The sequence below is a fragment of the Anomaloglossus baeobatrachus genome, chromosome 1, assembly GCF_048569485.1.
Source record: "Anomaloglossus baeobatrachus isolate aAnoBae1 chromosome 1, aAnoBae1.hap1, whole genome shotgun sequence".
Lineage (NCBI taxonomy): Eukaryota > Metazoa > Chordata > Amphibia > Anura > Aromobatidae > Anomaloglossus > Anomaloglossus baeobatrachus.
The window spans coordinates 764,040,308-764,066,891 of NC_134353.1; the positions used below are offsets into that span (position 1 = coordinate 764,040,308).

The window sequence follows — 26,584 nt, forward strand, 5'->3', positions numbered from 1 at the left end:
GATCACATTCATAACTTTCCTACTACTAATAATAATAATTAGTGATGGGCGAGCACTAAAATGGTCGGGTGCTCGCTACTCGAGCTGAGTAGAGATGAGTGAAGATGAGGTTCGGTATTTGGTGTTCGTACTGAACAAAGACTTTAAAAAAAACAGGGTTTGAGTTTGGCATCAGGTGCTTTACGAATGCAAACCATACATGCCAGCATCGCTATGCTCAGGTACGCTCGGTCCTCAGCCCAGTGTGAGCAACTTGCAGTTTTTACAGGGCCAGCCAGTGGGCCTCACATTAATTTTACAGGGCAGCAGCTGGCCCATACGCATAATTTTTGGAAGGCCATAAGCCAGCCCTCCCTCATAATTTTTACAGGGCCAGCAGCTGGCCCGTTCTCATAATTTTTACAGGACCAGCAGCTGGCCCTTATTTGTAGTTTTTAGAAGGCCAACAGCTGGCCTTCACTCATAATTTTTTGAGGCCCAGGAGCCAGACCATTTTCATAATTTTTATAGGGTCAGCAGTTGGTCTGTTTTCGATTTTTACAGGGCCAGCAGCTGGCCCATACTCATAATTTTTGGACGGGAATCAGCCAACCCTCAACCATACTATTTACAGGACCAGCAGCTGGCCAGTACACATAATTTTTTAGAGAGCCACCAGCCAGCCTTCACTCATAATTTTTATAGGGCCAGCAACCGACCCATACTCATATTTTTTAAAGGAGTAGCAGCTGGTCCATGCTCATAATTTTTAGACTACCAACAGCCAACCCTCACTCATAATTTTTACAGGGTCAGCAGGCGACCCATGCTCATAATTTGTAAAGCGCCAGCAGTTGGTCCAGTCTCATAATTTTTATAGGGTCAGCGACTGGCTCGTACTCAACTTTTTTAGAGGGCCAGCAGCTGGCCCTTGGTACTTGTTCCCCAGTCACCACTATTTTTCCTCGGGTGCCATCCCTGCCTTAAACAAGCATGTGTCCCATAACATCACCTATGCCCTCAGCAATGCAGTTACAGGGAAGGTCCACTTAGCAACCAACAAGTAGACAAGTGCTTGTGGCCATAGATGCTACATTTGCACACCAGGTGAACATTGTGGAGGCCGAGACAGAGTTGGTTCCTGGGACAGCACATGTCCTACCGATTTCAAGGATTGTGGTCTTTAGTTCTATCGGGATTTCCCCCACCAAAATCTCCAGTTGCTGCACCCCCTCCTCCATCTTCATCGCTAAATTGACATCAAGCATGGCGTCAATATCAGTTGCAAGCTGTAAGCCTTGCAGCACTGTCTCAGTGAAGCGGCAACAGGATATGGTGAAAGTAATTTCTTCAGGGGACAAAGCACACTGCAATAGAGTTGTTGAAAGTTATAACAGATAAGACAGAACTGTGACACTTGCTGCTTAATTTACAACCAGGCATGGTCGTATGGTGATGGTTCTGAAGCTAGGCAAGCTTGCAAACGTACCAGGCCTAGCTGACATGCTCAACTTAATGGTTCAGCATTTTATGAAAACCTACCTAGATTTGCCTGAGGTACTAGTAAGGATACACCACGTGTGCACTCCTGTAACGCTGTTGTTTGCATTCCAGCACTGTTCTGATCTATTTCCCCAGCAGGAATGCTGGCACACTCACCCTCCTGGCTGCTTAGCGGTGATTTCTGTGTTCCCGGTCTCTGCAACCAGCTTCCAGGCCCTGTGCAAGCCATGCAGATATTTCTGAAGTGCACTTAGGGCACGCTCTCACCTATTCTTAAAGGGAAAGCTTGCACTAACCAGGAAGGTACTAGGTGTTTAAGGCATCCTCCCCCATGGGAGGTGCCTAAGCAATGTGGTCTATCCTTAGAGACACGTTGTTAGTTGACAAGTCCCATTCTCGTATGCTATACCATAAGCTATGGTTGCCTATACGTATCTATGTCTGTGTCCGCTGTACATGCTGCACCTGTCTATACCAGCCGTGCACGCTGTACCAGTGTTACCTGCCATACCCACTGTGCACCTGCTATACCATCAGTGCCTGCTGTACTAGCCAAACCTGCTATTACCGTCAGTACCTGCTATGCCAGCTATACCAGCTACACCTGCCATATCAGCCAAATCCTACATCCCTGCTGGTCCCAGCCATCCAATCTGCATCAGCCATCTCGGCTGCACCTTGCCAAACCAAAGACTGTTTCTGCCTGTTTCTATGCCTTTACCAGAATGCCTTACCCTTGGGGTCAGCTGTCAGAGTACTGTGTCTCTCTGAGTAGCACTTAGTGGCTACCTTTCAGCACAAGCCTATCCTCACCATCAGAGGTTCAAGTGAAGGCGAGGTAGTCGCTTAGTTACACCCCCTCAGGTTGAGCCAATGTTGTGGCCCAGTGGGTCCACTCCACTTGCTATCATAACAGCCCTATTTATGTCCCACAGCCTATCCCATGACCCTCACATTATACGTATTTTGGCCACCACTGATTCCTATTTCACCACACTAGAATGTTCCTTCTCTCCTTCCTGAGGCAGAGAGGGCTACTAAAATGGGGCAATACCAGAAGGCCGTAGTTGAACAATTTGTAGAAAATTATTTTCCATCTGACAATGCTGGCTGCAGAAGTCATAGTTCCTTGTGCAACCAAGAAGGAGAGATTAGGGAGACACATACCAGGTCCATCAAAGGCAGGGGAACAGTAACAAAGGTTTTGGACAGTTTAATTAGATCCTCCCAGTGCCAAGGACCTGATGCGCAGTGAAGTCCAACAAAGAGGGAAAAGTTTTTGAAGCCGGTGAAGGAATACCTAGCTAATCGTACCAGCAGCCTCTGTAAATCTTCTTTGCTGTGCAACTATTGGGTATTCAAGCTGGACACATGGTATGCACTGTCCCTCCTGACTTAGAGGTTCTGGCCTGCCCTGCCGCTAGCGTTTTGTCACAGCAGGTTTCAAGTGCCGCCAGGGTCATAATAAATGATCAACTGAAAAGGATGGCATTAAAAAACTGAGGGAACTTCCTAAGAAACAAATGTGAAAAGGTGCAAATTGAACATGAAATATACACTCTGAAACGCTAATGTAAGCAAACATTGAATAATTTGTTGAGGGCCAGCCAACGGGCCATTCTAATAATTTTTAGAGGGCCAACAGCTGGCCCACATTCATAATTTTTAGAGGGCCAGCAGTCAACCCTCACTCATAATTTTTGGTGGAACAGCAACCAACCCTCAACTGACAAAACTGTGAGGAATCAACCAAGATGGAAAGTAGTTGTCCTGCTTCTGTGTCTGCTCAAATGCTTGCTACTCACATTTAAAGAGGAAGCTTTGCATGTTGACGATGTGGAGATAGAATAAGTACACAGGGTGTTACACGCCTGCGTTTCCTGACTGCTTGCCATGAAAATATTGCTGTTTAGGCTTGTGGATTCTGAGGCTTTCCACAACTTGATGGTGGCAGCCATTCTGTGGTACTCAGTCCCCAGCTACCAATATATTTCCCGGTTTGCCATCCCCGCTTTACACCTGCACTTCTCCCATAACATCACCCATGCCCTGACCAATGCAGTTAGGCTGCAGCAACAGTATACCTATAGAAGGACTGTAAAGCAATATACTTTGACTATATGCCTCTAATCCAAAACTAGCACGTCTCCAGCAGCTATCCCTACACTGAATGCAGCTATTAGCAGTATTAATAGGGAAAAGAATAGATGTAGACCTGAAAATTACTTTTGGTTTTAGGTTGCAGCAGCAAGGACTGTAAGGCTATGTGCGCACTAGAGATGTGAAGTTTCTCAAGAAAATTTCTTGAGAAACTTCTGCCAGTGAAAGATTTCCGGACCTGCGGAAAAAATCCGCACCAAATCCGCATGCGGATTTGACGCGGATTTGCCGCGGAATTGCCGCGATTTTCCCGCGGGTGGTTCCCTGCGGATTTCTGCAGGCTATACTGCCGAAATCCGCAGGGTACCTGCGGAAATAATGGACATGTTCATTTTCTCAAGAAAGTTTGTCGAGAAATTCTTCTCGCGGACATTTCTTGAGAAAAATCCGCACCAGTGCGCGCAGCTTTTTTTTTTTTCCATAGAATTTCATGGGAAATGTCTGCACAAAGATTGCAGACATTTCTCAAGAAATTTCCGCGGCAAATCCGCCGGTAAATCCGCGGGTGAAAAGCTCTAGTGCGCACATAGCCTAAGGCTAAAATCCCTGCCTAAAGGCCACTAATAAATTATCCCTCCAGCAGCTTGCAGTACACTAAATGCCGCTAATAGCAGTATTATTAGAGAATAGAATAGATTTTTTTAGGTAGCAGTATAGTCTGTAAGACTACAATCACTGCCTACAGGCCTCTAATACACTATCCTTACTTCAAAAGCTTGCCCTACAGGAAATAAAGCTAAGAGCAGTATTATTAGAGAATAAATCACATTTTTTTAGGTATCAGCAGCACAGTCTATAAGGCTACAATCCCTACCTACATTCCATTAATACACTATTCCTTCTCCATCAGCTTGCCCTACACTAAATTCAACAAAGAGCCGTATTTTTACAGACTAGAATAGAATTTTCAGCTATCAGCAGCATAATCTGAAAGGCTACAATCACTGCCTACAGGCTTCTAATCCACTACCCATAATTCAGAAGCTTATCCAACACTAAATGCATAATAAGTATGGTATTAAATTATCACTGAAAAGGACTGTTTGTTTACTGGTGTACCAGCAGGTACTGGCATGCTATAATACACTGTCCCTTCTCCAGCAGAATCTCTCCTTAAGTCCTACACTACTTATGAGTAGACTGCGGCAAACATGGCTTCTCTGGGTCTTGTATAGATTCTATGATACGATGTGGCTGACCATTAATGGTAATGTCAATAGCCAAGATGGTTACGGCAGTACCATGATTGGCAGGTAATCCCTGCATTTTTACAGGCTGATAAAAAGCCAGGGCAGGGAACCAAGCTTGGTGTCCAAGCAGCAAAATGCTCGATCGAGTACCAAACAGTGCTGATCATGTTTGCCCATCACTACTAATAATCCTTGGGGTATATTCACATGTAGGGATGGGCGAACCCAAACTGTAAAGTTCGGGGTCCGTATCGAACACATGGTGTTCGTGCACACAACCCCAAGCACGAGTTTTCTGGGAAGCTCGTGTTACAGTTCGTGTTACAGTTCGGGTCCAGGTGCTGTTAAAAAAAGCACGTTATTAAAAAAACATTCTGATCATACGTCCTACAGACTCTGCCTCCCAGCTCTTCTGCTTTGCATCCGTCCGATCATTGCTGTTCCCCCTGGTAAGCACCTCTGGCTAAAAGGACCTGCCGTGACAGTGACGTCATACCCATGTGACCAGTCACGTGTGAATGTTGTATTACCTCATTGGCTACAGACTGGTCACGTGAGTATGATGTCATTAAAGGTCCTGGTGCGCCGTGATGCAAGTGTCAACACATCACAGCGCACAATCTCCCAACGGCAGCGGCTCAGCTGCATGTATTTCCATGCAGCTGAGGTGCTTCTGTCCTGAGAGTGAGGTGATGCAATGCGAGATGCAAGTGCAATCATCAATCAGCAATGTAGCAGACCGACATGGCTCTCTGTGCTTCTCACTATGTATAGATACTGTGCATGTGCACAGTGATGAAGCAGAGTTGACTTTGCGCTTTGCTTCTCACTGTGTATAGACTGTGTGGCTGTGCACATTGATGAAGCAGAGTTAACATTGCGCTTTGCTTCTCACTGTGTATAGACACTGTCTGTGCACAGTGATGAAGCAGAGTTGACTTTGCTGTCCCAGTGGATTACGTCGGACTAAGGATTTTTTTTATAATAAAGATTGAGTCTCTAAATGTTTTGTTTGTTTTATTTCTAATAAAAAAAAATTCTCTGTGTTGTGTTTTTTTTCCTTTTTCCTAGAAATTCATAGTGGCCATGTCTAATTTGGCGTGACACAATGAATTTCGGGCATAGTACCATTTGAAAATACAAAGCTGGTATTAACCCCTTTATTACCCAGCGAGCCACCGCCATCACGACCGCTGGACGAGCCAGGTATAGCGCCTGGAAATGGCGTTAAGAAACAATGCGCCATTTCCAGGGACGGATGCAGGCTGGCAATCAAAATATGGCGGGAGCACACGCATTTTTTTTTTCATTATTTTTTTAAATTAAAAAAAAAATAATGGGCTTTTCTGTATTTTGATTGCCAGCCAAGGTAAATCAGGCAGATGGGGGTGGCAGCCACTAGCCATCTGCTTTATCTGTGCTGAGAATCAAAAATTCTGATGAGCGCTACGTCATTTTTTTTTATGATTTATTTATTTTTACAGTATTGTGATGTCAGGCAATCAAAATACAGGGAAGGCCATTTTTTTTTAGTTATTTAAATAAATAATTTATAAAAATACGCATGGGCTCCTACTGCATTTTCTATTGCTAGCTAAGGGTAATCCAAGCAGCTACTGACTGCTAGCCCCCACTGCTTGTTGTTACCTTCACTGACAATGGAAAATCCAGGGAAGCCTTTTTTTTTTTTTTAAAGTTTTTTTGCCAAAAAAACCTAAAAAAAATGACGTGGGCTTCGTCATATTTTTATATGCTAGCCAGGTACACCAGGCAGGTACGTGCTGCCCCCAACCCCCAGCTGCCTATTTGTACCCAGCTGGAAACCAAAAATATAGGGAAGCCTTTTTTTTAATTATTTCATGAATTTCATGAAATAATTAAAAAAAAACCGACATGGGCTTTGCCCTATTTTTGTGTCCAGTCAGGTACAACTAGGTAGCTGAGGATTGGAATCCACAGTGCAGGTTGGCCCAAGCTTTCTGGGCGCCCCCACTGCGAATTGCAGTCTGCAGCCGCCCCAGAAAATGGCTCTGTATCCAACTCTTCCAGTGGCCCTGGTGACGGGTGGCACACTGGGTAATAAGGGGGTAATACTAGCTTTGTTTTACCAGCTAGTATTAAGCCAGAGATTCTGTTGTGAATGTCAGTTATGTTTTTGCTGCTGTGAGGCTCCCTCTTGTGGCCAGGAATGGTTTGGACAGAGACCAGGTGTGTTGAGCAATGGGCGCTTCCATTGCTAAACTCTCTGCGTATTTAAACCCTGGTCTGCTAGCAGGCTATGCCGGATGTCAGTTGTTCTTTGTTCACCAGCCTGCTTCATCCTGCTCCAGACCACATCTACCCCACATAAGTGCTTGGCTCTTTATTTGTTGTTTGGTTCTTTTTGCTCTTATCTGAATTTGTCATTTGCTGTGGTTTTTGTCAGCTTATTTGCATGCAGGGATCTTCCCTCTCAGTTGCTTAGCTGGGAAGCTCCCTGCAGCTATGTTTGGAGTATTGCTCCTGTTAGTCAATGTGTTTGTTGCTTCTTGAATTTGTAATGGTTCCTGCTTTCTGTTCATTGGTTTGACAAGAGTGCCTGGTATAGGACGGAGTTCAGATCTAGTGATCTGAGGGCTTTTTGTACTATAAGGTTTTTGGATTTTTGAAGGGTTTTCTCTGGCCACCAATAGTCTCTTTCCTATCCTGTCCTATTTAGTCAGTAGGGCCTCACCTTTTGCTAATCCTATCATCTATCTGTGTATTGTGTTTTCCTATATCACCGCGGTCTTTGAATGTGGGGGGCTTGCTATTCTTTATCTATTTTTTGAGGCAGAGAGTTATTCATCTTTCCTTCCTTTAGGATAGTTAGTTCTCCGGCTGGGTCCGCGGTGCACAGGATGTTAGTTCACCCCTCGGCTACTTCTAGTGTTGATGGTTAGTAAGGAGATGGCGGCCAGATTAGTTGTCAATGCTCTTGTCACCTTTTACCAATGATTTATGGTGGTCTTCCATGGTTCCAGATCATAACAGATTCTTAATGTCAGGCAAGTTTAACCATTAATAATCTCCAATAAAGGGTTAAGAAAAAGACACCACACAGAGAAAAAATACATTATTAGAAATAAATACACAGACACACTTAGAGACTCCATGTTTATTACTCCCTATCACCCCTCCACAATCCTGGTCTTCGGTCTTCTTTCTCCTTTAACCCATGCAGCTCTGCTATATCAGACAGCACAGGGGAGGAAGAGTGCTCCTCCCCCCCCGAGCAGTCTAATCACTCAATAAGTGAGTAGAAGTTGTGGGTTGGTAAGCAGTGACGTCACCGCTGCCACCGTTGCAATAGTAACCTGATGTTACTATAGCAACGGTAATCTCCGATTACCTGACTCCCGGCGCAGCTATTCACCGGCTGTGGCAGCTAATGCCTGCATGTGCGCCGACTCTTTAAAGAGCTCCAACATGCAACGACGGGGAGCCGATCATGTGCCAGAGTATATCGCCGGTACACGGCACTCGCCGAGTATACCGAGTACTGAGATGCTTGGGCGAGCACTGTGTACCGGCGAGATGCACCGACAGGACCTAGCATGACGTCATAGCCATGTGACCAGTCTGTAACCAACGAGGTAATACAAAGTGACTAGTCACATGGGTATGACGTCACAGAAGGTCCTATCATCAGTGCTTGTTACCAGGAGGGCGCAGCGATAATCGGAAGGAGCAGTGTCGGGAGACAGAGTCTGCAGAACGTGTCGCGGGACCTGTAAGTATGTTTATTATTAACTGTATTCTTTATTTTTCAGCCCCCCCTCCCCATCACATAACTGGAATGTCCAAGTTCGCGTTATATCAGAACCTGAACACGAACTTTACAAAACGTTCGGGCGAGGCTCCAGAACACCGAACAACGGGGGATTCGCCCATCCCTATTCACATGATGTAAAGTACAGCAGAGCTCTGCATCATTCCTGTAACTTAAAAATTACAGTGAATCCACATGTGAAAGTGTATGCATGTATTCAATTACTGTCAAGACAAGAATTTTTTTTCTCCTGAATCTGCATGTGAAAAAAATTGCAGCATTGACTACTCGTCTGTTTTTCGGAGTTGACTCGCCTATGCAAGTGTATGGGTATGTATAAAATAATCGTATCTTATAGAAATCAAACATATAAGATCAGATTTTTACGGATACATTGCAATTCTTTAACATAATAAACTGAATTTGTTTATGTAAGTTAAAACTAAAAATACTGATGTAAATGTATAATAACAGATGCCATACGGATGACAATATACGCTCATGTGAACTTTAGCCTACGGCTTGAGTCACACAAGAGTATGAAACATTGTCGGAGTTTCATTAATAAAACTCAAATGATTTTTTTCTATATTGTTATCCGTGGGACATTTATTTGTCATACATTTTAAAATGTACGTGATCAAAAATAGTTTTCTGATTAATAATGGTAATGTATAGCAGATGATTTGTATGGATGTTCTGACCCATAGATTAATATAGGCGATTCGCTTCCGAAAGTCAAACGAAATTAGCATAGGCTGCGATGACCTGAACAGCTGTATTGATACATTGGTCAATGTGCTGTCCAACTTTTACTCAGAGAGAACACTGGCCCATAGATCTTAAAGAGGTGGTCCACTACACAGCATAGTGGCCACATCGATGTAAAGCCCATAAAGAAGGCTTTTCTCAAGTACCTTGTGTAGTCAATTGGGCCTCTGAGCGGCGCTATTACGGTCCTCTCATCCCCATCATGTGACCCCGGGCTTCGTGACCTCTGAGATCCGGTGATGTCACATCAACTTCCAGTTGACCTGACATCACGAAGGTCGGCCCCAGGTGTCTGTGAGTGACTGGGCTGTTTGCTGAGTTTCACAGCTCGTCACAGCCCAGCATTGCTCTTGCTTGCAGCGCTCTGCATCTAAGGAGAGAATGCAAGAGATACTGGGCTGCAACGGGCGGTGAAACTACGCCAACAGCCCAGTCACTCAGGGAGACTGTGTCCGTGCTCGGTGGTGTCAGGTCAACTGGAAGTTGACGTGACATCACCAGATCTAAGAGATCACGGAGCTCCAGTGTCATGTGATAGGCATAAGCGGACCACAATAGCGCTGCTCAGAGGCAGATATACTACACAAGATATTTGAGAAAAGCCTTCTTTATGAGCTTTACATCAATGTGGCCAGTATGCTAAGGAAGGGAACCACCCCTTTAAATGTGTATCTACATACTGAAAAAAATGTGGGTTTCTCTGGAATAAGATGTTGTATCTTGGATATCAAGGTATCATTGTATTCAACTTTCTATGGCCTGTGTGCCCATATAGACGATTTAGGAGGATTGATCCTACTAACAAAGGATGAGAATATGACATGTTCTGAATCTCAAGGACCAGAGACACAAACCAGATTTTAAAATTGATATGTGCATGAGTCAATCAAAATCTATGGTTCATTTGTTCTCTAATAAAATGGATAGCGCTAGGATGTGTCACACGGATGAGGGAATGTAGCCTAAAATTGTGGCAAAGTCTTCCTCACTGATCAATACAGTTATTGATCATGCTTGATTAATTATCTCATTTTTTAGAGGTAAAATATATTATTTATGATTTGGAAAAACACAATATTTCAATAAAACTATTTTCCCATAACAAAATCCTTTATGTTTTAAGAACAATATTAATGTATGTCTCTTTAAAAGGAATTAAGGAATTAAAACTAAGAATTATCTGTTTAGAGGAAAATCTTCAGTGTTATTGCCTAGATGTTCTTCTAGCCTTCAGCTTTGCAATATCACAATTTATAGCTGCTTTGCAGATTGTGCAGCTCACAGCTACTATAAGAGCCAAGACACTGGCGTGCAAAGGGTTACTGAGATGCAAAGACAGACTGCAGGTCTCCCTTTGATAAAAGCGAAGTCTATTAGTAGGGGGGAGTTTGTGGTGCAGTTTCTTCCTTGAATAGGTCTCTAGTGCTCCACACCCTCCTGCGCTCCAAGATTATTCTGGGTCATTGCAAAACTGAACCTCAGACCATTATGCCAGGCACACGCCTGCCCTGGAGGCTTTTGTCATGCAGATAGGTCAGGCCTGGGAAGCAAGCACTTGTCTTTTTTCTGATACAAAAAGAGGGAGGGTGGCAGAGGGTGGAGGTGGGATAAAGGAATCATGGGGTGGGTAAAGGACTGCCAGCCCCTGTATAAACGTCACAGAGCAAGAGAGGAGAGAAAACAAGAGCTCAGACTTTTCTACACTTGCACATTAGCATCACACACCTGTCACCCATCCTGGCCATCCAATCCTGCAGAAGAGGAGGGATGAGGTGATTGCTCCATCCTGGCTTTATGCTCCTCATACTTCCACCAGCTTTGAAACTACAGGAAGTAGGATTTAATAGCAGAAGACCCTGTGATGTGGCATTGCCTGGGCAAGACACTGTAGTGTGGCATTACCTGGAGAAGACTGTGTAGTGTGGCATTGCTTGGAGAAGAAACTGTAGTGTGGCATTGCCTGGGCAAGACACTGTAGTGTGGCATTACCTGGAGAAGATTGTGTAGTGTGGCATTGCCTAGAGAAGACACTGTAATGTGGCATTACCTGGAGAAGACACTGTAGTGTGGCATTACCTGGAGAAGATTGTGTAGTGTGGCATTACCTGGAGAAGACTGTGTTGTGTGGCATTACCTGGAAAAGCCCTGTAGTGTGTCATTTCCCGAAGAAGTCCTATAGTGTGGCATTACCTGAAGAAGCCTACTAATTTGGCATTGCCTTGTGAAACTCTGTAGAGTGGCTTTACCTGGAAAAGCCCAGTAGTGTGACATTGCCTAGAAAATCCCTAGAGTGTGGCATTACATAGAGAAGCCCTGTAGTGTGGCATTGCCTTTAGAAGTCACTGTAATGTGGCATTGCCGGTAGAAGCCCTGTAGAGTAGTATTGACTGCCCTGTAGTGTGGCATTGCATGGTGAAGCCCTGTAGTGTGGTATTGACTGCCCTGTAGTGTGGCATTGCCTGGTGAAGCCCTGTAGTGTGGCATTGCCTGGAGAAGCCCTGTAGTGTGGCATTGCCTGGTGAAGCCCTGTAGTGTGGGATTGCCTGGAGAAGCCCTGTAGTGTGGCATTGCCAGGAGAAGCCCTGTAGTGTGGCATTGCCTGGAGAAGCCCTGTAGTGTGGCATTGCCAGGAGAAGCCCTGTAGTGTGGCATTGCCTGAAGAAGCCCTGTAATCTGGCATTGCCTGGAGAAGCCCTGTAATGTGGCATTGCCTGGAGAAGCCCTGTAATGTGGCATTGCCTGGAGAAGCCCTGTAATGTGGCATTGCCTGGAGAAACCACTGTAGTGTGGCAGTGACTGCCCTGTAGTGTGGCAGTGACTGCCCTGTAGTGTGGCATTGCCTGAAGCAGCCCTGTAGTGTGACATTGCCTGAAGAAGCCCTGTAGTGGGGCATTGCAAGAGGAAGCCCTGTAGTGTAGCATTGCCTGGAATCACATCGGGTCTAACAGCAGTAGCCCTGTAGTCTGCCATTGCCTGCAATCACAGCCTGGTCTAATAGAAGCCTCGTAGTTTGCCATTGCCTGGAATCTCAGGTCCAAGCGTTTGACCAAGGGGAGGAGGTGAAGGAAGCCGAGTCCTCCTCCCCCGCAGCCCTGCCTGCTGTGGCTGAGCGCAAGTCAGTACTTTCAGCATTTGGACAGCTCCAGTCTCTTCTCGCCGTGCGGTGGGGTTGGCAGCAGAACATCTGCCCTGCTCCTCGCTCTTCAGTGACTATGGCCGGCGTCCAGGAAGGGGAAAAGCAGCTTTTTGAGAAGTTCTGGATGGGGACTTTTAAAGCCGTGGCCACTCCAAGGAGAGAAAGCATCATCGTTGCCAGCATCACCTCTCGGAAGCCACTGTCCAGGTAGGTCTGTTAGGAGCTGAGTAGTTGGGCTGGGGCTTCCTACAGTGGGTTTCTATGCTTCTTACTATAAGTGCTGGTTGTAAAGTGTATAGATGGTGAAGATAAGATTGTATACAATGTCTCCAGGGGAAGGCATGGTGGGTTTGAGCATATGTTTCTCAGATGTAGTATTGTCCCTCACTCAGGGGACCCTGGCACTGAGTAACCAGCTTCTCTCCATCTGTGTCAGTTCCTTTGTCCACCCTGGAGCTGGCTGCATGCATCCCTCTCTGTGTGACAAGCCCTACTGAGCAGCAGCCCTGGGCTGGGGGATTTCTGCTCCTGCTGTCACAGAAAGTAACTGTATCACTTCTTGGAAGATTTACAACAGCTTGAGATAAAGTTTTCATTAGAGGTTTCCCTCTACATACAAATTCTACATACAAGGTAATAGTGCAGGTGATGATGAGTAGGTTCTTCACAGATTCTCTGGCTGGAGATACCGAAACCTTAAACTTGGTGAATTCATTATCCCATATTCTATAAATTCTCCGTCCTAATGAGTTTTCTGATTTACTGCAGATCTCAAACTTGGGAAATAGCCTGAAATCGCTTTGCATGGACTTTTCTCCAAACAGCTAATAATCAGGAATCATGGAGCATCCTAAAAATCCAATATTAGTTCATTACTGTGTCCTGTGTAGAAAAATGTACCCAAATCTTACAGTAATCCTGCAATATCTTACCAGTCAGTGATGATGGTGCAGATTGCTATCCTCTAAAAGTATGCAACAAGATAGTTCATTTATTTATACACAAATCCTATATATCCAGTGTATGATCGTGCCTTTTTCCCCATTACTTAATGCAGGTTTGTAGCATGCAATCTGTTCCTCACAGCGATCGTATGTTTTTTCAGTGCTCTGTGGTGTAATCTCACATTCCTGCTAATATTACGCAGCCCTTATTTATATGTATCCAGTTTGCCTTTATTGTGCTGAGCTTGTGCCTTAAATTTGCTTTATGGCAGCCTTCTATATGTGCACTGGTGCAGCTGGAGCCGTGCTACTGACTTAGCATATTGGGTAGCCATGAATTATTGAAATCAAATGCAAGTCTTTCTTTGCACAGTGCTCATTACTTTCTTTTGTGTTTGCATTTTCAATGAAGCAAGCAATTTTATTTCAGTCCTCTCTCCATCACCCTAAATCAGGGCTTGAACTGTGTAATGAAATGTAAACCATTTTGTTAATATTGAGAAAATATTTACTGTATTCGGAGTGCATTTTAACTGAAAAATAACGGTTCCGAGACGCTTCTCATATGTAAGTTTCTAGTTTCTACACTCATCGTAATTTACAAACAGTAGGCAAGCAGCGATGAAGAACTTTGCCATACAAAAAGAACCTTCAAATAGAATTCCAGCAATCCTTACCATCACCTTTCATTTTGGGGAGGGTAGTCTTGAAGTCATACAGAAAGAAGCTTGAAGTAGAGTTACATTGACACTTATTAATTGCTATACAATATAACCAGATTGGAAGGCTCTGATCTCATGTCCTTGGGATCCTGTGCTGTACTTTTGCTTTTTATGATGCCTTCCAAAGTAGTTGTGGTTCTATTTCTCATTACAATAGTACATCTTGCCATCATCTTTCATTTTGTGGAAAGTAGTCTTGAGGTCATACAGAAAGAACCTTGAAGTAGAATTACATTGACACTTATTAATTCCTATACAATTTAACCAGATTGGAAGGCTCTGATCTCATGTCCTTGGGATCCTGTGCTGTACTTTTGCTTTTTATGATGCCTTCCAAAGTAGTTGTGGTTCTATTGTTCATTAAAATATCGAAATCCTTAACATCACCTTTCATTTTGGGGAGGGTAGTCTTGAAGTCATACAGAAAGAACCTTGAAGTAGAGTTACATTGACACTTATTAATTCCTATACAATTTAACCAGATTGGAAGACTCTGATCCCATGTCCTTGGGATCCTGTGCTGCATTTTTGCTTTTTATGATGCCTTCCAAAGTAGTTGTGGTTCTATTTCTCTTTACAATAGCACACATCTTACCATCACCTTTTATTTTGTGGAGAGTAGTCTTGAAGTCATACAGAAAGAACCTCGAAATATAATTAAATTGAAACTTATTAATTCCTATACAATTTAACTAGATTGGAAGACTCTGATCCCATCTCCTTGGGATCCTGTGCTGCACTTTTGCTTTTTATAATGCCTTCCAATGTAGTTTTGGTTCTATTGTTCATTAAAATATCGCAATCCTTACCATCACCTTTCATTTTGGGGAGGCTAGTCTTGAAGTCATACAGAAAGAACCTTGAAGTAGAATTAAATTGACAATGGACTGTCAGACTTTGATCCCATCTTCATGAAATCCTTTGCTGCACTTTTGCTTTTTATGATGCCTTCCAATGTAGTTGTGGTTCTATGGCTCATTAGAAACCTTACCATCACCTTTCATTTTGGAAGGGTAGTCTTGAAGTCATACAAAGAGATCCTTGAAATAGAATTAAATTGACACTTATTAATTCCTATACAATTGAACCAGATTTTAAGACTCTGATCCCATGTCCTTGGCATCCTTTGCTGCACTTTTGCTTTTTATGATACCTTCCAATGTAGTTGTAATTCTATTACTTTTTACAATAGCACATATCTTACCATCACCTTTTATTTTGGGCAGGGTAATCTTGAAGCCATACAAATAGAAACTTAAAATAGAATTATATTGCCACATTAATTACTATACAATTTAACCAGATTATAAGACTCTGATCCCATCTACTTGTATCCTGTACTGCACTTTTGCTTTTTATGATGCCTTCCAATATAGTTGTGTTTCTATTGTTCATTCAAATGTCACAAACCTTACCATCACATTTCATTTTTTGGGAGGGTAGTCTTATTTTAAAAGATTAAGATTGGCGTGAAAGTGTTTATTCCTTATATCATTTAACCTCCTTTGGGGAGCATGACGCATCAATCATGGCATAATGTCAACACGCAATAATATATATATATATCATTACAGAATTGAAAATATAGATGAGGGTTTCCAATAAGAGAATTAGGTGAGGTGAGAAGGTCAAATATTCTAAAATCTTCCACTTGAAGCTGGGAATTATAGATCACTGCTGTTCTTAACAGCAGTTTGGGCACCCAAGAGCTATGGCTGTGAATCGATCCGAGGTGACCTTTTTTCTTCCTTTAACACTGAAAAATGTAATTATATACTTTGCTACCAGTAAGTCTTGCACATTCTCTTATGTGATTATACTACTGATTAGATAGCTCTATAGACCTTGCAGCTGGCAGACACCCAATCGACAAGATTCATGCCCCATGATGATTTAAGCCAGCGGATGCCATATACTAACAAAACTCATTCCATCCGCTACGCCAATAAAATGGTGCTTACAATGTGGCAAACTAAGCATATACCGCCTATCTACAGCAACAGAAGCAGTGTATTGTGATGGGAACAGAAGCGGTTCAATTTGTTCTTTAATTCTAAACCAAATATTAAATCTGACCATTAATTATTACCTGAAAGTGGGTACAAATTGCTCTGGCTTTTCCATTATAATACACACTTGCAATAACAATCATTAGCACAGTATGAAATAATCAGGCAGAGTATTAAAACAACAATAATGCTTCCAAAGCACGGCTGGAAAGGAAGACTTGATTAGTTAAATATAACCTTCGTATGAAAGACATAAATAAGTGCAAAAGATTGGACCTAAATTCCTCTTTTTTGCCTGGATTTCATGATGTGAGCATCAGAAACTAAGAAGAGTTTGTTGGTCACTCCAATAAGTGAAGAGTACATTGAATTCTCCAACGCTGCACATTGTAGTTCTACAACCTGAAGAACTCTTGTCAGAAGTATTGCTCTGGAGGTAAAAAGGTTCACTGAAAAATGTGAATGTGAAATGGAGGTCTCTGAAACTTTTACATTAGCTTTCAGTTTCTGTAATCTCAGTGCAAGATGACCTGAAAGAGGCAACATACTCATCCACGCTCCAGTAAATCAAGTATAGTGCATGGCAATGTTATGTGCTTGTGTTAGAGGACAAAGGATGCAGAAGGCAATACATCACATCGGCTGGATCGTAGAAAATGTACATAAGGAAAATAGGTAAATGCATTAAAAACAGATCAATATATTCAACTGCTGCCACATATATCACTCATAGTCAGGGTAGGCTTTATGTCACGGATGCATAGGTTCACTCTGCTTCCCCTTAATCCTGTATCTAAATACCTTAATCATAGCAAAGTGTCTTGTTTCCAACCATACTGGCAATACTCCCATTGGGCACATACATCAATCTACATTCAGAACTAATGACGAGTGAGCACTACCATGCTTGGGTGCTGGGTACTCTTAACAAGCAGCTAATGCTTGGATTGGCATGACTCGCGTACCAGGGTATAATGCAAGTCAAAGGAGAACTCAAGCATTTTTCCGGGAAATCTGGAAAAATGCTCGAGTTCCCCATTGACTTCCATTTTACTTGGGTACTCCAGTCGTGTCCATCAAGGCATTAACTACTCATTACTATTGATGGGCGAGCACTAAAATGCTCAAATGCTTGATCCTCGATTCGAGCTGGTCAGATGCTCGGGCGAGCTTGATGCGAGTGACAAGTATTATGGAAAGCCAAGGATTGGCCTGTTCGGGTCTCCATCCACATACAGCCAGCCATAAACAGAGCATTACCGGAGGGAAGCATGGTGTTGTTTTTTTTTTTTTTTTTTTTAGTCACACTTCATCTGAGAATGTTGTTTTATTCCCGTGAGAGCCATTCAGAGACTGTGAATGGCTCTCTCTGGGGTGCTTGAACTGTGATTTTTTCAGAATTTTTTGGGGAAAATTTAATTTCTCTTTTTGTGGTTTAGCTTTTAAATCATGCAATGAAGCACGCCTGTGCATTGCAGGCATTGTTTCACGGACTAAATATCCAAGCTCTTGGCTGAACTCCGCAAGTAACCGAGCACACTAATGCTTGATCGAGTAATGAGCAGTGCTGAGCACATTCGCCCATCACTACTCATAATGAGTGCTGAGCACCCGAGCATGATTGTGTTCGCTCATCACTATTAGAAACTATGATGCAGAATTTACACAGACCAATTGTTGTGTCAATTTAATAGTCATCTACATGACTGATTTAGCAAGAATTGAAAAAGAAAATAGGGTTGTTCCCATCCTAGCAAATAAAAAAAGACCGTCTATTCATCATAGATGAGATTTCTTTTAAATTACTGGTTACAATACAAGCTACCATTCTAGTGATCATAGTGATTAGTTTGGAAAGTTTGTCAGTTCTGATTATGATTCTTTTTAGTTCACATCCTTATAAACTCTGACGTCTAGTGATTACTGCTACTATCCAACATTTTCAGCTGGAATATAGAAATAATCATCTGAACATGTTACATGTGAGCCAAAATAAAAAAACAGTACTCAGCTGTACATTACAACTCCCAACATGACCACTGGCATTTTATGCTATGAAGGTGCGCTACACTATATATATAGCATCCATTTCAATTCTCTTTCAATGAGTGTACACCACATCAGAAGTGTATATATGTTATCACCATACCATGTCACAGACATCATGTTGGTGGCTGTAACATTTGTATATATTTAGGCATCAATAGAATAAATCCTTCTTAAAAAAAACTTAGTAAGTTAAATTTGGAAGGAGAAATTCACTGGTCAGATTCTCCATCTTTTACTCAATGTCCTAATCTCAGGTACATAGAGGTAATGTCAATCAGTAGTACTCACACAGTTTTCATGGTGTGCATAAGATATGATAATAAAGGAGCACATGGAAAACCTCCTATTTATTAGGGGCTTAAAAACATTGGTTTAAAGCCGTTGTAAAACATGAAACTAAAGTATCACATGAGGGTGCTCTGGAAAGTCTCTGAAGTAGAAATGAACCAAGGTTCGGTGTTCATTGTTCGTACAAAACACAGACTTTACAAAAAAACAGAGTTTGGGTTTGGAGATCAGGTGCTTAATGTAGGTAAACCACTCATGCAAACATCGCTGTGCTTGGGAACACTCGGTGCTCAGCCCAGTATGAGCCACTTGCAGTCTTTCAATGGCTTGCACGGATGGTAACAACAGCGTGGTCGAATGTAGTGTGCCCCAATCAAAAAGAAATGGAAAATCCCACCCACCTCTGGAAGTAATCAGTTTATAGCTGGCTGCATGTGGGAATAGACCTGAACTGTCCAATCAGTGACTTCCATTGGGGATCAGGTAAAGTCTGAGTCCCAAAACAAACTTTATCTAAAGTTCAACTTCACCCACCAAACCGAACTTCCATGGGTTTGTTAATCTCTACTCTAGGGGGTTTTTTTAGATTAATGGATACCCATTGGTTTTAATTGAAGGTTCATTTAGAGGGACTGATAATTGGTAAACAAGTATTCTTAAGGGTGCTTTACACGCTGCGACATCGCTAACGATATATCGTCGGGGTCACGGTGTTTGTGACGCACATCCAGCGTCGTTAGTGACATTGCAGCGTGTGACAGCTATGAGCGACGTTCAACAATCGCAAAAATGTCAAAAATCGTGGATCGTTGACACGTCGCTCCTTTTCATAATGTCATTGGTGGTGCATGCCGCTGGTTGTTCGTCGTTCCTGCGGCATCACACATCGCTATGTGTGACACCGCAGGAACGACGAACATCTCCTTACTTGCGTCCACCGGTAATGAGGAAGAAAGGAAGTAGGCGGCATGTTCCAGCCGCTCATCTCTGCCCCTCCTCTGCTATTGGACGGCTGCTTAGGGACGCCACTGTGACATCGCTGTGACGCTGAACGCACTTCCCCCTTGAAGGAGGGATTGTTTGGCGGTCACAGCGACGTCGCTGAACAGCTATGTGCATGTGACGCTGCCGTAACGATATTGTTTGCTACAGCAGCGATCACCAAATGTCACACGAACGACGGGGGTGGGTGCTATCGCTCGAAACATCGCTAGCAATCGCTAGCGATGTCGCAGCGTGTAAAGCACCCTTTAGGAATGCTCCTTCTTGAGAAGATGCACATCTGGACAAGTTGGCAATCACTCACCCAATGAGTAAAACACTTGTTCATTAAGCCTCAAGATTTGGAAGCAACCTTAAAATTCATTGTTATTGACAGTCCATTGTCATGTCTACACAGATGATCAGCTGCCGGTAAAATGATCTTCTATGCACACATAGTAATTCTATTAATGATAATGTTGTGTGCATAGAATTTTCCACAGCCTGACGAAATAGGCCATTAAACAATATAACAGGCTATTATACGATCATGGGTCATTTAATAGCTGCGGTCAGCTTGCCCTTACACTCCAGTTATGGCAGCCAATCACACTGGGTAGTAACCACCCAACAGTCATTGACTGTATCTAGAAAAACCACAAGTTTAAAAGAAGTTGTCCAAACAAGACGACCCCTTTTACCATCCAAGGTAAAAGTATATATTTTTAATTGCCACGTAATTCCATAACTTTTCTATTGAAACTGTTCTCCAGTCACCATTAATGACATAGACAGAAGAAACTGAAGTGTCTGACTTTTTAGAGCGTTAATATATAAATAATAAATCTGTTCTTCTACCAATAACAAATAGACAAAATATATAAAACAGACAGACATATTGAGAAGGAAAATGACAGGTACAATGATTGTGTTGGAGAGACACCACTCTGTGAAAAGATGAAGAATTGGGAATATAAAGCAGGATGTGTTTGTCAGTCAAAGACTGAAATTAGGAGGAAGAGCGGCTGAGAGATATGAAATAGACAGACAGGGTATAAACAAACAAATAGCATATAGGGTATACGTGAGAGGTAGCGGCGGAAGGTGGGAGGAAGATAAGCCCTGAAGACAGGGAGATTTCCTTGGATTAAATTGACATAAAGTAATTAAACACAGTAAGAGGAGAACAATTCCAAACCTATTTGTGTTACGGGGCGTATTCTGTACAGCAGCTATTATATGTTATGTGCATCCTCCTACTAATACTGTAGGATTATGACCTTCATAGTATAACTAGCCTTCTATCATCCATTGTCTGGAGACCATCCATTCTAAAACTGGTTAGCAATTAATTTGTGTTGTTTGACCTCTGTAGCTCTTGTTTAATTCTGGGATTTTTCAGATCAATATCCACGGCTTTGTGACTCCTTCGTCGAAGAACACTTCCACCAGCAGATTGAATATGTTGGCCATTTTCTTCAGAATAGATGGCTATTCCACAGCCAGGATTATTGCTGATACTGTTGGTTTACATTCTTCTCACAGGCATTGAAAGTAATAAAGGGTTTCTCACTTATTACTGCACAGTTCCGCCACTGAGGGCATGTAGATTAATGGACACATATCCTTTTTTTCATGATGGGCATCTGCATACACTGGAAATATAAAAAAGTTGAAAATGTTAAGATATGAAACTCCTCAACCAGGTCATTAGGCATTACAGGTTACAGGTTTGTAGTTTCAGAAGGCTCAGTGTATGAGTTGCACCCAGGGCCTAGTTAATGAGGGGGTTAAAAAGAACCTATGCAATATAACAAAAAAACTATATTATAGTGACACATTGTATGTTCGAGCCTTGGTGCAGATTTTGTATCCTGACATAAATCATGAGAAATAGCCATGTGATAGAGGAATTGATTAGGGATGATCGAATACCTCAAATATTCGGCTACGCCCATATTCGTCAAATCGGTCACCGCTATTCGACTAGCAACTATTCGGGCTTCCCATAGACTTACATTGCGCATCGAATATTTGCATAGCAGCAACCTATTCGGCGAATATTCGCAAAGCCAAATATTTGTGATATTCGATCATCCCTAGAAATTATATATTGAAGACATTTATTTTTTTGTGGCTGTTTATGGCCTACTCTCTCATATATGTGTAAGGGGGTGGTGAATGAAATATGCACTCCAATAACATCTAACAGTACTTGCAAGTAAATTCCACCATCTGCTGGTTGGACTGGACAAGCAGGAACTGAAGAACGGAGCGCATTTCCTCAAGGGAAGAGTTTGAAGGGTACACCAGTTCAGGTGACAGCTGTAGCGCAGTTAAATATAAAAGGCCGGAACGAAAAAGGAGGAGAGGAGTTGGTGCCAAGACTGGAGAGAGAGCAGACGTGTGAGTAGCAGATATTGCTTATGGCCATTACTGTAGTAGTATTAATGGAGAGGGATCTATTCCTAGAGAAGACTAGACTTCACAGGTCAAGCACCGAAGACCCAAACATCAAAAGCCAAGCATTGACAATGAGACATTGATGGTCAAGCACCAAGGACCAACCATGAAGGCGAAGCACCAAGAACTAGACTTCATAGGTCAAGTAACAAAGATCAAATGGTGAATACAGAAGATTACAGAAGATATAAGTTCTAAGTAAACTGGGCCGTTGCCTTCTTTTCAAACACACCGTACAAATTGGGAAAGTTATAGACTAGAGTTGTACTCGCTACTTAGTAAATTGTATGGCAACTCCGTTAAGCCCTGTGTACAGGTTCATGGTATTATTTCTTGTTACAATGGACAACCCAGTTAAGGGGAAGTGGTGACCAATTACTACAACTACTATTACTACTACTAGAAGGTGGCCCGATTCTACGCATCGGGTATTCTAGAATTTACGTATTGTGTAGTTCATGTATGATTTTTGTTATAGATATATATATATATATATATATATATATATATAGATGTTGTTGTGTGTAGTTACCAAGTGTTTGTGTAGGGCACTGTACATGTTCTGGGTGTTGTCTGGGTGTGGCGGGGGGTGAGAGCGGTGTTGTATGTGTGTTGCATTGTTTGTGGAGCGCTGTGTGTCTGTCGCGTTGTGTGTGTGTGTGTTGCGCGGTTTGTGTGGGTGTGGTGTGTTTTGGGGGGAGGTATGTTTTGTGCAATGTGTGTGTTGTGCGGTATGTGCGTATATTTATGTATGCCGCGGTGTTTGTGTGTTGGGTGTTGTGTGTGTGCAGCGTTGTCTGTGTGTGTGGGTGTCTGTGTATGGCGGTGTTTGTGGTTCCCTGTGTGTGTGTGTGTTGGGGGGAAGTGTGCACCTCCCATCGAGCTCCATCCCCCATGCTGCGCACCCCCATCATGCCCCATCCCCTATGCTGCGCATTCCCCATCGTGCTCCATCCCCCATGCTGCGCACATCCCATCGTGCTCCATCCTCCATGCTGCGCACTCCCCATCGTGCTCCATCCTCCATGCTGCGCACGCCCCATCATGCTCCATACCCCATGCTGCGCACCCCCCATCGTGCTACATCCTCCATGCTGCGCACCCCCCATCGTGCTACATCCCCCATGCTGCGCACTCCCCATCGTGCTACATCCCCCATGCTGCGCACTCCCCATCGTGCTACATCCCCCATGCTGCGCACCCCCCATCGTGCTACATCCCCCATCGTGCTACATCCCCCATCGTGCTACATCCCCCATGCTGCGCACTCCCCATCGTGCTACATCCCCCATGCTGCGCACCCACCATTGTGCTCCATCCGCCATGCTGCGCACTCCCCATCGTGCTACATCCCCCATGCTGCGCACTCCCCATCGTGCTACATCCCCCATGCTGCACACTCCCCATCGTGCTACATCCCCCATGCTGCGCACTCCCCATCGTGCTACATCCCCCATGCTGTGCACCCCCCATCGTGCTACATCCCCCATCGTGCTACATCCCCCATCGTGCTACATCCCCCATGCTGCGCACTCCCCATCGTGCTACATCCCCCATGCTGCGCACCCGCCATCGTGCTCCATCCGCCATGCTGCGCACTCCCCATCGTGCTACATCCCCCATGCTGCGCACTTCCCATCGTGCTACATCCCCCATGCTGCGCACCTCCCCATCGTGCTACATCCCCCATGCTGCGCACTCCCCATCGTGCTACATCCCCCATGCTGCGCACTCCCCATCGTGCTACATCCCCCATGCTGCACACTCCCCATCGTGCTACATCCCCCATGCTGCGCACTCCCCATCGTGCTACATCCCCCATGCTGCGCACTCCCCATCGTGCTACATCCCCCATGCTGCGCACTCCCCATCGTGCTACATCCCCCATGCTGCGCACCCCCCATCGTGCTCCATCCCCCATGCTGCGCACCCCCCATCGTGCTACATCCCCCATGCTGCGCACTCCCCATCGTGCTACATCCCCCATGCTGCGCACTCCCCATTGTGCTACATCCCCCATGCTGCGCACCCCATCGTGCTACATCCCCCATGCTATAATAGTTCTCCTATTATACTCAGAGAGGAGTATAATAGGAGGACTGTAATAGGAGGAGTAGTCCTGGGGGGAGAGGAGTATAATGCCGGCTCCCTGCACATGTGTACCGGGAGCCGGTGTACACTGGTAACTATGATACACATCGGGTAACTAAGGGACCTTAGTTACCCGATGTGTATAATGGTTACCAGCGTTCACGGGCTCCGTCAAGATCCCAGCATCGCAAGGTTATGTCTGGCGCTGCTGGGATCGTGACGGAGCCGGTGTACACTGGTAACTATGATACGCATCGGGTAACCAAGGGACCTTAGTTACCCGATGTGTATAATAGTTACCAGCGTTCACGGGCTACGTCAAGATCCCAGCATCGCAAGGTTATGTCTGGCGCTGCTGGGATCGTGACGGAGCCGGTGTAGAAGCAAGCGATATCCCAGGATGTTGTGAGTGTGTGGATGTGATGTGTGAGGTGTGTGTGAGAGTGAGTGTGATCTGATGTGTGTGTGTGTACTCACCTGGGAGTCGGAGCTCCGTGTCAGTTGGGCCAGAGCGAGCGTGCATTGCGTGAGGGGGGCGGGGCCTGCAGAGAGCCAGGGCAAGAGGCCAATCCGTGTGGGGGGGCGGGGCCATGGCGAGCCCAGCGGCCAATCAGCTTTGTGTCACCGTAAGGACACAATTTTGGAGCATGACAGACAGACAGACAGAATAAGGCAATTATATATATAGATTACTACTAATGTTTCCTTGACAGAGAGAGCGGGAATAATTTAGCGTTATTTATAAACCTGTGAATCAAAGCCATTATTAGCTATATGTAAAGTTTTATATTTGCGCCTTTAATATTACTCATTGTGTAGTGATCTGCTCCTTGATAGTCATTTGTACTGTTCACGCTTTATCCTTTATCTCTGCTAACTCTTTATTTCTGTAAAATAAATACCCGTTGACATCACTGAGTCGCCTTTACTGCGCCATTGAATTTCTGGATCCTGTTTACATCCAAATTAGCATCCAAATGCCAAAAATGAGATCTTATAGGGTATTTTATGGAATATCGATCATCAATATCAGATCAGTGGAGGTCTTGGTACCACTTGGTACCACTATTGATCAGTTGTTTGCTGCTTCTGGTGTAGCCAGATGTACACAATGTACAGTGAAGCATGGCTCCATAAACTCTATAGTGGCCATTCTCAGATGCTTCAGCTAACATCCCATTCATTTCAGTAGCAGCTGAGCTGCAGTACCTGGGAAGTCACTATTTAGTATATGGACCTATAGTTTCAGACCCTAAATGATCTGAGGAAGACGATGTTTCCTAAGGATACTAAGGATAAGCCATCATTATATAAGTCCTGGACAACCCCTTTAATTCAACATCAAAGCCACAATGTTGAACATTTTACTTTCTTTGCTTTTATTTTTCTACCACATAAAACATGGTGTATGTCATATATCTATGTAACTATGTTGAGCAAAATTTCTCAATGTTGATTTCCCTAGGGTGCAGTGTAATGTCCATTTATACAACTGCCCACGCGTTTCATTACACATGTATCAGTTTCATAAGTTCTGCTGCTGGCCGACTAAGATTGGATGAAACTATGAGGACATATTACTTGCAATTATATTATTTCTTCAGGGAATCATAAAAACTACAATAAAGTATGTTGGGTATACCTTATAATATGAATTGACAACGTCAATATTCTTTGGTATTTGAAAAGTGTACAAACCATTTCAGAATCAACATTATGTCTCTTTTTGTTACATTAGTGCCTATTGATTTATATATCCCAACAACTGATTCATTTTGCATCATTCAGATACTAGTTGAGCAGATAGTATATAAATTAACTTAGATTCTCATGAGTAAATCTAGTGTGATCCTAGAAAGATGATATAGTCTAAAGGGGACACTATTCTTCTTGCAGAGACTGAGGGCGACTTTGCACACTACGACATCGCAGGTGCAATGTCGGTGGGGTCAAATCGAAAGTGACGCACATCCGGCGTCACTTGCGATGTCGTAGTGTGTAAATCCTAGATGATACGATGAACAAGCGCAAAAGCGTCGTTATCGTATCATCGGTGCAGGCTCCGACATTTCCATAATGCCGGTGCCGCGACAGGTACGATGTAGTTCCTCGTTCCTGCAGCAACACACATCGCTGTGTGTGAAGCCGCAGGAACGAGGAACATCTCCTTACCTGCCGCCAGCGGCTATACGGAAGGAAGGAGGTGGGCGGGATGTTTACATCCTGCTCATCTCCGCCCCTCCGCCGCCATTGGCCGCCTGCCGTGTGACGTCGCTGTGACACCGCATGACCCACCCCCTTAGGAAGGAGGCGGGTCGCCGGCCAGAGCGACGGTCACAGGGCAGGTGAGTGCATGTGAAGATGGCGTAGCGATAATTATCGCTACGCCAGCTATCACAAGATATCGTACCTGCGACAGGGGTGGGGACTATCGCGTGCAACATCGCAGCATCGGTTTGCGATGTCGCAACATGCAAAGCCCGCCTAACACACCATTCTAGCATGCCA

General features: G+C 44.0%; 1 protein-coding gene across 2 annotated transcripts in view; it reads left to right on the top strand.

Moving 5' to 3' along the window:
* Window positions 1-11,089: 11,089 nt before the first annotated feature.
* The window catches only part of SRRM4 (serine/arginine repetitive matrix 4), a 241,370-nt gene continuing 225,875 nt past the window's right edge, over window positions 11,090-26,584 (top strand). For both annotated transcript variants that reach the window (XM_075324282.1, XM_075324291.1), the window contains exon 1: window positions 11,090-12,736. In XM_075324282.1, the coding sequence (XP_075180397.1) occupies window positions 12,606-12,736 (131 nt within the window). In that variant the 5' untranslated portion in view covers window positions 11,090-12,605. The remainder of the gene's footprint in view (window positions 12,737-26,584) is intronic.